General features: G+C 39.4%; 1 protein-coding gene across 10 annotated transcripts in view; it reads left to right on the top strand.

Annotated features, from left to right (window-relative positions):
• The window catches only part of KANSL1L (KAT8 regulatory NSL complex subunit 1 like), a 61,524-nt gene that overhangs the window by 35,757 nt on the left and 11,320 nt on the right, over positions 1-14,447 (top strand). For 7 of the 10 annotated variants that reach the window (XR_012764998.1, XM_075429934.1, XM_075429940.1 and 4 more), the window contains 4 exons: positions 6,598-6,760; positions 10,555-10,665; positions 11,086-11,223; positions 13,662-13,786. Coding sequence is in view for 9 of the 10 variants with exons in the window: in XM_075429934.1 (XP_075286049.1) it covers positions 6,598-6,760; positions 10,555-10,665; positions 11,086-11,223; positions 13,662-13,786 (537 nt within the window). In the remaining variant the exon portion in view is untranslated. The remainder of the gene's footprint in view (positions 1-6,597; positions 6,761-10,554; positions 10,666-11,085; positions 11,224-13,661; positions 13,787-14,447) is intronic. The other 3 variants (XM_075429936.1, XM_075429939.1, XM_075429937.1) reach the window with 3 other exon arrangements.

The raw sequence follows: 14,447 nt of genomic DNA, 5'->3' as shown, positions 1-14,447 counted from the left end.
GAAGAGTTGGTTGTGTGGACTGGACCACATGGAGAAAACAGAAATTCAAATTGACAAGGGTGCCAACACCCTGAAAGTTGGGAATTGGGGTGCAAAAGCTTACATTTTAGATACCACAAGCAAACAGTTGGTATAAAGTTGCCAACTCTTGCAGTTGAGTATTGCCATATTTTTTAAGTCCCAAGGGAGTTAAGTGAGAGCAGAAGAAGATCTGCTTTCATTTAGTGGTTAAAAAAAAGGGGGGGGGAGGGGGGAGGTGAGTGGTTCTCCAGAACGCTCCAAAACAGACAGGAAAAAAAGTATTTATATTCTAGGGTATGGATTTCTTGTTTTAATCTAGTTCTCATGCCAGTTTTACGGGTTTTGTGTCCTGTGTTCCTAGTGCATGCTTAGGGCCAGTGATACTTTTGGTAGATGCCACTTGATAAATACATATGGGTCTTTCACCAAGTCTTGTTAATTTTCAGTTTTTAGGGAAGAGTACATATATGTACACTTTCGTAGTCTGTATTATATCCAGTATTCAGAGCCGTTATCTGACTTGCAAAACCTCTGCTATCTGCCAAGTGGTCTGTAGCTTGCAGGAAAGGAGAATGAGGGACGGGGAGAAGGGGGTGTGTGCAGACAAGGTATTCTATTATAATATTGCATGTAGTGTGGAAGTTGTACCCTGTTTTCTGCCAGGTGATGTTTGTCTGGGATGAATATTTTGGCACCTGCTTCCTAGAATACAGTCCCATTTCCTTTACCGTATTATCCCGTGTTGTGGTTTGTTTGCATCTAGGGAGACACAGGTCAAGTCTTTGTGGCTGTTATCAATTATTGCTTTCTCTAACTCCCTTGATCTGTAAATTTCAAGAAACAGCACTGTCTACAGCAGTAACTATCCAGCATATTTAGTAGCCAGCTAGAAGTTTTGCCTTTCATGCAGTTGAAGTAATCATTTCCCCTTAGTTGCACTGAAAGGAGCCTACTGGTTGTCATCCCCCTCCTTGGTATCCCTAGGTATTGGCTCCACCACCTGCTTCTGCATAGTTCCCTGGCATTGCTGACTTCTAAAAAGCCATGAATACAGGGAATGTTCTTGTGTTGCCAAGTCTCCTGCAAAGTGGTTTCAAGCAGAGAATGCATCCGGCTTCAATGAAAATGGTGTGGTACCTCTGTGGATATGTCAGTCTTCTGGTCTGGGGAGGAGGATCCCTTGGTTATGGTTTACTAAGTTTGTAAGAGAAAACAATAGTTGATAACTTCCAGTGTTGAAATAGTAATTTTAAAGAAGAAGGTCTTCCTATTAGTTAAAAGTCAACAAAACCTGAATGGGGAAAAAAGAACTATTTGTATGCATTCAGCTATTCTGAATGTGTGACAAGTCTGTTGTCTGCTGAAGAGGAAGGAACAGAACACCTTTAGCTTTGCAAGACAGTGATACTGCCAGTGGAACTAAATCCATCCTTTGTGAGGTTTATGGCAAGCCAGTCAGCCTGCAAATTCTTTTTTTCCAGAAAGTAAAACCTGGAGTGTGCTTTTCACAGTTCTGCACCTTTAGCTTATTATGACATTTCTCTAGTGTTTTACTGATCACACCTACTCTTAATTTCTACATGGCATTTTTGAAAAGATAGCCCTGTGGATTAACATGTCTGTCCTTCTTTTGGTTTAACTGGTCAAAGATTAGTTACTAACCTTGGTTTTTCAATTGTTTTCCTAGTTGAACAAAAGGTCTTTGTTTCAGGATATTGAGAACAGCATACACTTTCCACAGAGCCGGTAAAAGAGCACGTCCCATTGGATTAAAGAAACTAAACTCCATGTATATTTATGAGAGGTGTGTGCTCTTCAAGAACGGTAGAAGCTACCACTTCTTTTATGACATTGACCAAAAATCTCAATTTGAGACAAGCTGGATGCTGAGTAAGTTGTCATTAGTGTTTTATGACAATCTCAGTTCTGTTCCTGGAAAAACTGGTCTCTGCCACATGATCTGCCACATTATCGACAGCTTCAGAGGGGCCAGATGCAGATAAATTTGTTTACATCCCAGGGTGGCTTGCTTCATTGTACCTGACCTGTGTATAGATTGCAGACAAGTACATGAGAAAGGACCGTCCATTTGACATCTATAGAAACTTCATCTGGAAGGAAGAGTCTGTCATATAGCATGGATCATCGGCACCAACTGTTCTGCACCTTCCCACGTCTTGGATGCTTTACCCATCTTCTCCCCCCACTACCTGTTGATGAGAGAGGAAGCCTTTGGGACTTTTCGGATTAACCTTTCACTATCTATGTATTGTATATTTCCTAAATATACAATCACTCTGAAGTCCTGCTTAGGGAACTCCTGATGTTTATCTTGTGAAATAAGATATTTCATTTAACTGTATGTTCTGCCAGAGGGACATAGCTCTGCTCAGAGCAGATCGGTTTATGTAGAAGAGGAAGGCCACGGAGGGGTGGACTGCTCTTTAAGACAGAAGCAAGCGAAAAACATGGTGCTCTGTTGATTTTAGCTGTATATAGGGCTTCTGGAGGATTAAAAGTTAGCAGCATGTTTGGTGTTTAAATAAGAGGCATCAGCCACCCACATGGTGGTTCTTTTGGATCGCAAATTAAAAGATACTATCTTTTGGATATTTAAATCTCTGCAACTTAGTTGGCTACACATATACTGGAAAACAGTTTTTAATATCGAGGGGGACAGCTCTTTGATATTGCTGAAAAGTTCTGAGTGTGTGTGTGTAGGGAGAATAAATGCTTTTCCTTGACTTTTTTGGCTTACAAGAGTAAGAAACAGACATGACACGTATTAAGCAGAGTGTAGGTGAGTTAATTAACTTACTGGATTCATACACATTGGTGTAATTGAACTGTGGCGCTCTGTACTGTTACATTTAGGCATGTTACCAAAAAAGGTAGGTGTTTTAGTGATCAGTAGCTGAAATCATGGAACGAATATTCACAGAATTTTTAACTGGGAGCACAAAACATTTTTGCTTTCAATTACGGTACGCTTTGTAGACTCAAATGTTTTTCTGCAGCAGGATGGTTGGCTGGCAGTGTTCAGCCTTCTGACCCTTCTAGAACACAGGCATGAGGCAGTCGAGCTTTGTCTAATGCATCAATTTATCACAAGCAAGTGCAAGAATTGTTTCAAATATCAAAATAAATTGTTCAGTATTTTCTGTGACCCAGTAAAACAGTACTAAAGGAAAAAACCAATCTGAGATTAAAATTCATAACACTTTAGAAAATTAAATTCATTCCTTATGAAGTTTAAAACAGAGCTGCTATTTTAGCTGAAGGTTTAAAGCTTGCACACTTCTGATTTCCTCTTAAATACAGTCTATTTTCTTTTCCTTGATAGGATCAATTTGATGTAACGTTATTCTTCATATCTACTTAAGCTCGGGAAGCAAGAGGTTTTGTATTTCAGTAATGAAGAAAAGTGTTCTAGGAGATGTACGATGTATAGTATAGCAGGGGAAAAAACTGATAAGAGTTTAATAACCTCTCTAGCTTTCTGAAGGGTTGGCATTGTGCTCAGGCTTGCTTTACAGGCCTGTCTTCCAAAAGCTGTGTGCCTTGGTTTTCATGAAACCACTTGTCATTGCTGTGGCTGAAGGGATATATTTGTGGGGTTGTTTCCAGTTGGGTTTTGGTGGATTTTTTGTTGTTGTGTTACAAAATCAATAATTAACTGCTGTAAAAGCAAGTTGGGTTGTAGACTGTGTTCTATACTGAATTGGAAGAGGGGAGAGTTTGGTTTTCCAATAAGGTGTTCTTCAGTTTTGTTTCAGGAAGGTTGAAGCACTTTCTTTGACTGAGCAACATGCTTTCATTCCAGAATGAAGGGTTTCAGAAATTTTTTCATCAAGAGTTGATTAAATCGACATTCGTGACAAACATCATGATTTCACTAATTCAGCATTTTCCAGTGGAAAACTACTCCATCAGAAATGTAAACCAGATCCGGTAGCTAGAAACACAGACACTGCCAAATTTTTTAGCTTTTGTCTGGTAACTTCACAGGCATTTAAATAAAATTACTCTTGGTTCCATAGAAGTCCTTATTTTTGTTTGAATTACAAACTGACTTAATGAAAGATAAATTATTCAGGTGCTGATGCCAGAGTATTCAAGGAAATAATGCACAAATTCAGGCATAAGATTTTGTAACTGCCACGACAGACAAGATGAGGAAAAGAATTTTACATTTACCAATGCTGGCAAATGGATGTGAATACTGTTTCAAAATATATGGAGAGCGTGTAGGTTATTTGACAGCGTATGCATGTTTTTGAGCAGACTTAGCTTTAAGCTAAATGTCTAAATGTGTTTGGAACTAAAGTGAATTAAAACAAGAAAAAGCGAGTTTGGACTAAAGGACTGGATGTCAGTCTGTGTTTGTCTTACCTATATATTTTCTAGGTTATTTTACTGATTAGTGTTTGGGGATTTCTTTGTAAAGAATGAAAGATTTATCATTTGCTGTAATGTGGGTTCATTTCTGTAAAAAAAAAAAAAGGCAAGCAGAAGGGGTGCAGTAGCAGCTTAAATAGTGGAGATTCAGGAAACTAGTTCACTTCTTAAAAACCAAATAGCAAGAGGAAATGGGCTTTTGTGCATTTTTGAAAAGCATGCCCTTACTATACTGAAGGTAGAGCAACTAACTAAAAGCTCTTTAAGCTTTAGTTCAGCGGTTCATATAATGCGAAACATTAAATTCACTTTAGCATTTATCCATCTAGTGTTTCCAAACACAGGTCCCAGTTCTTCCAACACTTCATAGATGTTTAAACAGATGAAGAGTCCCACGTGTCTGTTGCAGGAAAATGACAGAACATTGATCTGAAGGAACCCTGGGCTAGAAAAGAGTTTTTTTGCAAATTAAGTGGAAAGTACTTCTGCATACACCTGCGTATGGACATCAAGGTGGATTTAGAACAGTTAATGTTCTCCTGTGGAAAAAAAAGTGCGGTACAACAACCCTGCCACCACAGGGTCTTCTCTGCTCCAGCATCATGGCATGCTTACTTGATTTTGATAGTTGCTGCAATACGATACCGGTGTAGGGAACTTGTTGGTTGAGAAGAAGGGAAGAGATGGAAAGGAAAACTTTTTAATGGGATATTTTCTGAGTTAGTGTGGGTTGTGAATACTGGTGCCACCTGACAGAAGCATTGATTCAGTAAGTGGAAGTGGGTTTTATGTGGTGGATATAGTCACTGCATCACTAACAGATGCGTGGCACTGCTAGAATACAGCCTGGAATATTTCAGGTAGAAGGAAGCAGCTAAGGAGATTTCTTGGATTTGGAAAGCAGAAGTACTGAAAATACAAGTAGCGTTAATTTGATCATCTTGCCTCTGGTGCAATTGCTAGATATTTTCCTTTCATTCCATAAAAAGTCATAAGAAAATCAAAAGGACCACTTTTGTATTCATTGTTACAGATTTTTACATTTAAATCCATTTCCAGGAGATGTTAAATGTGGCAATTTGCACAGCGTTAGGCTGAGACCCTCCAGGTACCCCAGTGCCTCCCTTCCCCTTTATAGGATTCTGCAGCATTTGGCAAAGTATCAAAACCCAATGAAGGCCCTTAAAAATGTCAGGACCTTTGGGGTTACTACTGCTAGTATCCAGTAATGCTGAAAGTGGCATAAGCAGCACTGTTTCCCTGCGGTGTTTTTATAGCTTACTGTGAAGCACAGTTTGCTGCTGACTGCTGCCCTGTAGTATCACATGCAGTTCTTTCCTTCTGTCTTTCAGAGCTCAGTATGTTGCCTGAGCTCTGATGCCTCTTCCTGCCCATTTTCACCCTTCCTTTTGCCTTAGTGTCCTGCTACCTCACACCTACCAGTCTTTTGCAATCCATCATTTTACCATCTGTACTTTAACAAGCCTTGCAAATAAGCAGCTAAATTAGCCTTTCTTCACAGCTCTCCTCTTTCTAGTAATTGCTCTTACTACCTATTAGTCAATCCTTAATGCATCCTTCTCTTTATTTATTGCTGTGTATCTTCTTTTGTTTGTGTTGCTTACCTGGTATTTAAATTATAACAAGGTATAACTCTGCCCTCTTGCATTGTGTACACAGTATGCTCAGAATGTTTCATATTGTGTCTTGCATTAAAATGTATGAGCTCAAACTGTCTATAGAGTTCTCAATACTAAGAATCTTGCGAAGGCTAAGGGGCAAAATGGAGGAGACTCCTGTATTTAGCCTGGTGTTAGTTTTGTCTGTGCATCTATTTCATGCCTATTGTGCTGGAATGGAATTTTAAGGGGTGTTTGTTTGTCATAGGATATATCAGAATAACAATTGGAAACAGTTACATTTTCTCTGGAAACTTCGACAACTGTTTCCTGGCCCTAAAAGAAGGGTATTTTTGTATTCTTTGTATTGTGTGCCATAGTCCATGATAAGTGGACGTAAGTCATATCTAGACTACCAAAAGTTTGTAGGAATATTTTTCTCCTTCTCATATTGAAAAGTGTCACTCAGTTTTTGGTTCTTTTTTTTGCCTACTTCTGGTCTAATTTGAAGGAAGCGAGTAAAGGAAAAGTTAACCTTTGTTTCTCTATATCCTTGCAGACTTCACTATCTAGAGATGCCTCCTTTCCATACAAACCTCGGTTACCATGTATGGTGCCAGCCTCAGCTTTCAGTAGTAGTGAGTACAATGCAGAATCTAAAATACTAGATTATGTGAAAGAGCTGGACTCTTCCTTCCATCCAGTCTTATCATTCCCTTCAGGTAAGTAACTCAAACATAATGCCTCTAACAGAGGGTGGTTGTGCGTGTGAGAGCTGTAGAGTTTATGGACTAACTTTTCTTTTGAGTGATTTTTAGAACTTAGTTATCTTGCAGAAAACCTCACACTGGCAAAATACGTGAGTTTAGACTAAATGAAAATCTTAACTTCATACTGACATTTGAAAAATACACCTTCTAGATTTCCCATTTCAGTAACAGGATTACAACCGAGTAAAACTGGTCAGGGGGAAATTCTTGTTTAAGGTGTTCTTTGAGTGTCTCAGTGTGTCTAACTGAGTCAGTGTTAGTCCTTTACACCATGCTTTTACCAGCATACTACCATACCTTGGTTGTGTTGTTTGCATGAGCAGCATTCAGTTTGGGCCCTTTGGATCAGGCCCAAAAAGCTTTATTTAGTTTTTCTAATTGTTTTTGTGATAGTCAGCCTTTTTGATGATTTTTGAAGTTTATGGTTGCTGTCCTCTGATTCTTTAATCTTTTTGAACAGTAATGCAGATGTTTTTTCTGACTCTTGCGAGCCCTAAAACTAGTGCAGGTGCAACCTGCCAGCACTGCATGTTTCAAAATAGCATATTAAGTGCTGTTTCCAGCAGAAGGGACTGGATACCAGCAGCCACTATTAGACTTTGGTTGGTTTTTTTGTTATTTTAGGAAGAACCTATTGCCAGGTAGTTGCTGACCAATACAGGAATTCTGCTGTTCTAGGGGGCCTCTTTGCCACCAAACAATGCTGAATGTCAGGCTGGGACTTTGACGGAACTGCTTGAGTCTTTAATCAAACATACTGTCTTCCCAGAATGACAGTGTATACTCTCCAGCCTGGTACTGGGAAGTCAGGATTTAAAGTAAGTCTTGGGTTTGGAGAATTCACCACTGACCAGTAGGAAAGACCCAAGTGAGGGCATGGAATCCTGAGAAGGTCTCAATTCTTGCAGGTTTACGAGGGTTTACATCCCCTGTGTGGGATAAAAAGGAGTTTATTTTGAGGAGCAGATGGGGGAGAAAAACACTCACTCCAGGTGTGCAACAGCAAACATCCCAGTCAGCAGGACTCTGTTGTGAAGAGGAGAGAAAAACACTTCTTAAATCTTTCTTCTTTACACATGCTCTCCATCAGTTACCCCATGACTCTGACAGTAGTTCACAAATCCCTGCAGAGAGCTGGCCCCACACACTTCCTGGGTGACTGCCAGCTTTTCCCGGTGAGCAGATTGTGTGCTTGCTTCTGCTTCTATGCAGGGTTCACACTGTACCACAGTGTAGATGCTTTGGGATGTTTTTTTGAAATGTTTCTTTAGAAGCCTGACCAAGGATAGTCATATAAGGCCATGCCCCTTGCATTTATTCCTACCTTACTTTTAAGGGAGATTAGAAAATGTAACAATATTGAAATAGTCTTTCCTTGAAAAAGACTGCTCATGAAAAGAAAAAAACTGAGAGGCTCTGGATTGCATCGTGGCTACTGTTACTCACATTGCCAGGATGGAGGAAGAAAAATGTTACTTTTGCTTAATTTCGATACCAAGAACATCCTTCTTTTGAGGAATGTTTATTTTCTTTGCAAGCACCCTTACCCTTGCTAATAATAGTTGGGCCAGGAAAAAAGTGCTAGACCTACTGCCTCCTGCTCGGATGCAGTCCTTGCTTTCAAGGGAGGCTGGATTCATGCTCTAGTCTATGCTTTGTGTACTTTGCTGTCTCTACCTCCTCACAAAGACCACTAGTCTATTTGTCATTTTCTTTCATATGAAAGAATTATCGTGAATGAATGCGTGCTAGAAATTTTCCAACTTGGCTGGGTAGCCTGATTCAATTTCATGTTTTCTTTGCAGCTTCCTTAGTTAGCCCTTTCTAGAGGGATAACTTCTCTTAAATTACTACTTGTGGTGTGTCCACATCTTTTATCACTTTCTTCGGAATAAAAAAAGGTTTTCAGCAGTGTAGAAGAAAAGATTCTTGATTAATTTCCTCTGCTTTTTAAAAGATACTATTGGTGTTCCATTTTGAAACTCTGGGAGTTTGATTTTTCAGTGTGTGAGGAGGAATTCCAATTCAAGATTCAGATTTTGTTCTCTCTTGTACCTATTTTTTACTTTCAAAAGAGAATCATGATTTGCAAGCAACATAGTAATACGGTGCAGTGGGACTAGCCCAGTGTACAGGCTGCTGGAAGTATAATTGTCCTTACAGCTCTAAGTCTTGCCTTCAGAGTTTCCATGTTACCAAAGGTCCTGACCAAAAGTATGTCAATGGTTACAGCATCCCTTGAGCATAAAAATGCCTCTTTAAACTTGCACCCTGATAACTGGAAAATTGTAGTCAGATCCATGTCAAATTGAAATTAATTATTCTTTATAGTTAGCAAAATATGTAGAAAGTTTTGTCCTGGCAAGTCCTGAAGACACATGGGGCTTAGGTTGTATGTACATAAAAATAGTTTAATGCCCACCCTTTGGCCCTGCCCTCAGACCTCTTCTCGTTCTGAACATAGTAGTTGTCAAGCCTGCTCCTTACATTGTCATGTTTGTTTCTACTTAATTTGTCTTACTTCTTGCAATGTTGTTTCCGGAAAGGCTTTTCAGACAGAGACCTATTTTGCTTAAGCCTTCCTGCCTTAGAACAGTGGGTAAATCCCTTACCACTTGAGATGTTTTGCAGGCTAATTCTTGGTTAGAATTCCCTCAGGAGATGAGTTACATTGCCCTGCCATAGCCTTTGCCAGGCAGAAAAAGCAGGAATGTACCTTGAAATTACCTGTAGGCTCCCAGCAGTAACAATTTCCAAAAGCATTAATTACCTGTACTTCAAAGGCTGAACTGAAGGCTTTTCAGATTGCAGGAAAAATGCACCGTGTGCTCTCCAACATGCAGACTTTTGTGCAAGAGTTAGTCAAGAGGTTAAGACCCCAGTCTTACTCTCACTTGATACCCTCTAGAGCTTGTTTTCATGAAGAACAATTCGGGAGTAATTGCAGGTACAATGGACATAGTTTATTCCAGAGTAAGGCAGCCTTACTCTTTCTTGCTTTGACTTTGAACATAAAAAAAATTGCTGTTAATCTACAAAGAGCGTGTGCCTGCACTGGGATGTGTTCAGGAGCATTCCTCAGGCTTGAGTCCTACCTTGATCTGAATTGTCCTGTCAGCCCTTAGAAGCTGTTAGTGGTGGAAATCTTGGAACCACTTAAGCATACTGCTGCACTTATGGCAGCGTAGCTTTACAGCTAAAAATGGATTTGTTTTTATCATGGCATGACTCTCACTTCCTGTTAGTAGTAAGATAGGTACCTTGAGATTTTACCTCCAGGCAGTTGCTGGAGGTTATCTTGTATACTACTTAGACAACTAACAGAAAAGACTACAGGTCTGTAGTGGAGTATAGCACTCTTACACTATCTTGCTGAGAATTACCTTGCCTCAAATTTTCTTTCTCATGCAAACATCACATCTTTGAAACGCCTGGCTGGGCACTTTTGGGGTATTGTCATCAAGTTTTCCTTTGGCTCTCACCAGTTTCAGGACCTGTTTTCCTGTATTGTCTTCAGCGTGACCATGTGAAGACACTGCTGCTATACAGACAAGCGATCAGTCCTCACAGGAGTTACTCAGCACTGCTGTTCTTCATGAGTTGAAGGACGGACTCAAGGCAGCAATATTGCTCATAGATTATATTACATAGTGTTGTGTAATCGATTCCTACATAATTCATTGGCTCGTAGGTTGCCATCTTTCTGATACAGACTCCATTCCCTTTGGATTTCTTTTTTTGATTAGATGTTCCTCTTCACATATACTTTGAAACATTATTAAGGAAGGATGACATCAAAGGAGAACCTGTTGATACCTCATCTTTGGGAGTGGAATTTAAAGTATCTCCAGACAATGGTATGTAAAGCAAAATACTTTGATATTTGCAAGACCATTTTTCATTCATTTGCCAGTACTTTCTGACCTGAAGAGTGTCGATTTATAAACTTACCACAAAGCAGGTTATCAGAGAAGGTAACCAGCTAAGGCTTTATGTGGAAAAGGAATCTCTTCCCAGACCACAGTGTCAGGTTCTCCTTTGTTGCACTGAAATCATCCCATCAGAGCCGTAGGAGGGCATTAATACAAGTAGGGGGAGTTTGGACCGTGGGTTCTCTGCAGACACAGGTGCCTGACTGCAGTACAGTTTACTATTTGGATTCCTATCAGAAGTCTGGTTTTTTTCCCCACTATAAATAGTTCAGCAGCTGAGATCACCTGTAAATTGCACGAATGAAAAGTAAGTTTTCAACTTGATACATGCTTTTTCTGTTGTAGACTATAATAAACGTAACATTTCTGTCAAACAATGGAGCAGTGGCTGTTTATCTAATTCCGAATCTCAGTCAGTGTCAGGAACATCTGACCAGCTGTCGGAAGGAAGAAAGAAAAGACATCTAAGTGAGACAGCAGTAGGTGAGACAAAAATTAGTGTTGTTTAGGACAGCACTACTTCTTTAAAAATATGTACTGTATAGATTAGTTTATAATCACTGAGCTTTGAGAATTAATTTTGTCTCCAAAAAGGATACTGTATGAAACTTTAAAGGAGTGAAGAAATGGATTTACAACACCATGAAAATAATGTGCTGTTATAAAGCACAGTAATCTTTCGCTTTCTTCTTGAGCATATATTACAAAATGAGATAAGCTTCTGTATTTTATTTTTGGAATACTCTTAAAGGAAACTGCTCAGCAGTCCAGCTGTGTTTTTCTAATACTGGGTGTGATTAGTTTTAATATGAAGGGTTTTTTTTATAGTAGTCAGTGAAACAGACCAAATGGCAAAGTTATCTGTCAAATCTTGTGCCCAACCAAACTTCTACTATTCCTGGCATCTTTGGTCACCTATGTTTCATTTGTTGTATGCTGTCATTTGTGGTTCTGGTTTTCTTCCAGACTGTTAAGAGGACTTGTGGGTAGCTGGTGCTTATAAATAGTGTTTTCACCTGTGTCATCTTTACATTTTATGACACTGAATCTCTACTTCAGCACTTGATAAGTTAATGCAAAGTGCTCTGGAAGTTCTGTAGAATAATGTGATAATTTAGGGACGAAAAATTCAGTGTAAAGATAAATACCATTTTACCTCACCAGGCTTTTACAATGTAAAACCTAACAGATTCTGTTACAGATTCATTTATGTGAACTTTTGGAAAACTTTTGGCAAAATTCCTCACAAGACAGTTGAAGAAAATAAATCATTGAGTAAGAGGACAGACTATATTAGTTTAAAATTTCCCCTGAGAAACAACTAAAAGATGTAAATGATCAGTTAACATTGTGGAAAAATACACTTCTGTTGCATATCCGGGTAAAACTGCTAGTGTAATCTCGCAATAGAGGTGGAGACATGGGAATTACTGCAGAGATGATTTAACAAAAAATTAGGATCTATTAAAAAAAAAACCAAAACCACCACAACCCCAAATCAAAAAAAACTATTGAATAGAAGGTTATAGAAGAAAGTAAAAGGTGTTTTTGGACAGACTGAAAGCTGTCTCTGATTTAGATGAAGTTTTTTTTTCTCTGCATCATTCCCCTTGTGCATTACAGTCCTCCCCTTCGCTGTACAGCCTTCTGTTATGCTCTGTGCCTGTCTCCACGGGGGGTGCTGTGTCCTGTCCCCTCTCCCGTCACTGATGCTTTTTTCCGTACCATCCGCTCCCCTCACCAGTCACTGGTCCCTAAAATGTGGATGCTGACACAAGTGTTTCTTGGAACCATGTTGTTTCCCTAAGTGCACTGTCATGCACACTGAGATCAACAACTGGAGTTACTTGGGAGCGCTAGTAAGAGAGAAAACTTCTTGCTATAAACCTTTTGAAGTTACAATTAGTCTTCTGCCAATAGGATTTAGTTCTTTGAGTTAACAGAACAAAAAAAGCAATCTTTTATCATGAGGATCATAGTTTCCCAATGCCAGAAAACTGCGATGTGGTGTATTTGTGAGTAGCAGCAGAAATTCTAGCTTATTAGTGCTATGGGTGTAGTACTGCATATTTATTCCTAATTTGGGCTCCAAATTATCCATGGGGAATGTCAGCCTGATGAACAAGGCCAAAAATAAAAACTGTGTGCCAGGGAGTTGCGGAGCTGCCTGGGAGATGAGAGTTCGTATGCTTGACCCAGCCAGGGCAATACTTCCTTTAGGATCATTCTTACCTCTTTTTCCATGTTGGAATACACTGATTCTTTTTATTAGTTGGTATATTAAATATGAGTTCTCTTTTCTTACTGGAAATTAAGGTAGAAGGAAAGCAGAACACAGGTGGTTAAATTCTGAATTCCTCCTAAATGCTGCTTACACTGGGACTGAATAAGAGAAAACAAGAAATACGATTTGTCTGGTGCAGTGGACCACTACTAGAAGAAGTAGTGGTGGAGATCTAGAGACTAATTTTATTTGTTACCCTTGCTGCCAGTTTTGTTTTATCATTTATCAGGAAAGAAACTGCCAGTGAGGGCTTAGTGAACTGGTACATTAGTGAGATGCAGCCCAGCTGGAGAAGCGCTGTTAGGGGACACTGAGGAGCATTTCTCCAAGTCTAATTGCATTCACTGTGTGTGTAGTCTACGGCAGCTTCCAAAAAAAGAAGCAGGATTTTCCCATATGAAGCTGGTTCCATGAGAAGAAATCCTTTGTAGAAGGAGAGGGATGATTTTGTGGAACAACAATGACAGGATGAATAACAAGTGTTTATTTAGATGGCTTTTTTTAGTATTCATTAAATCGTAAGTGGTTAGCTGTGGGCTTCTAGAAATGACTTTACTATTACTGTATGGAAAAATATCTGTAGTCTAATAGACAACAGCTGGTATGCATTTTTATTATTATTATTTGTTTGTGACAGGCGAACGTAACACTAGGTTTGAGACATTCTCCTTTCAACACACAGAACCAGAATCCCATAGCAGTTTTGCTGCTGTGACCAATGTCAATGCGATGTCTAGGCCCACTCACAGTACTTCATCACAGGTAAATCTAAAATGTATCACTGTCTTAATTGAAATATCAAGAGAGTTGTGCAAAACCATAATCCAAAGAATTCTGCAGATCATGTAACTGGAGTGTAAGTTTAGTTTATTGTCATTGGGTCTTTTTATTTTTTTCCCCCAAATTTCATTAAATATACTGTGATTTACATCCCCAGTTTTACACAAGAGCCCTTACAACGCTTTTTTCTTGGTGCAGCTATGTAAAATGGCCTCATGGTGGAAATACAGTCACAGAATTTGTTACTTCTCAGCTTCACTATTTAAAACCTCTTGTGCGGAACTACAGGCAAAGTTTCTGGTGTATAAACCTGCTAGGGAGCAGCACAGCTCTGGTTCAGTGAAGTCCCCGCAGAAACATGCTTTGTTTTATTGGAATTCAAAGAGAATTTCATCATAATATTCAGATTTCAGTCCCACAGTTCTGCTAATCCTAGTGGTATGCTGGTGCTGTGTAAGTTGTGGTGTTTCTATAAGGTGATGACTCCTGGAGAGCTGAGTTTAAATCTGTATCCCCAATGCAGTTTTGACAATGCACACTCCTCCTTTTCTCCCTTGCCTGAGCAGACCATAGTCAAAGAACACCCAAATGGGCATTTTAGCATAGACTGCTTCCATTAATATTCAGCTAACAATGGTTATCT

The sequence above is a fragment of the Opisthocomus hoazin genome, chromosome 9 (genome assembly GCF_030867145.1).
Source record: "Opisthocomus hoazin isolate bOpiHoa1 chromosome 9, bOpiHoa1.hap1, whole genome shotgun sequence".
NCBI lineage: Eukaryota > Metazoa > Chordata > Aves > Opisthocomiformes > Opisthocomidae > Opisthocomus > Opisthocomus hoazin.
The sequence above is the reverse complement of the archived record's forward strand: the minus strand, read 5'-3'. Positions and strand labels throughout refer to the sequence as shown.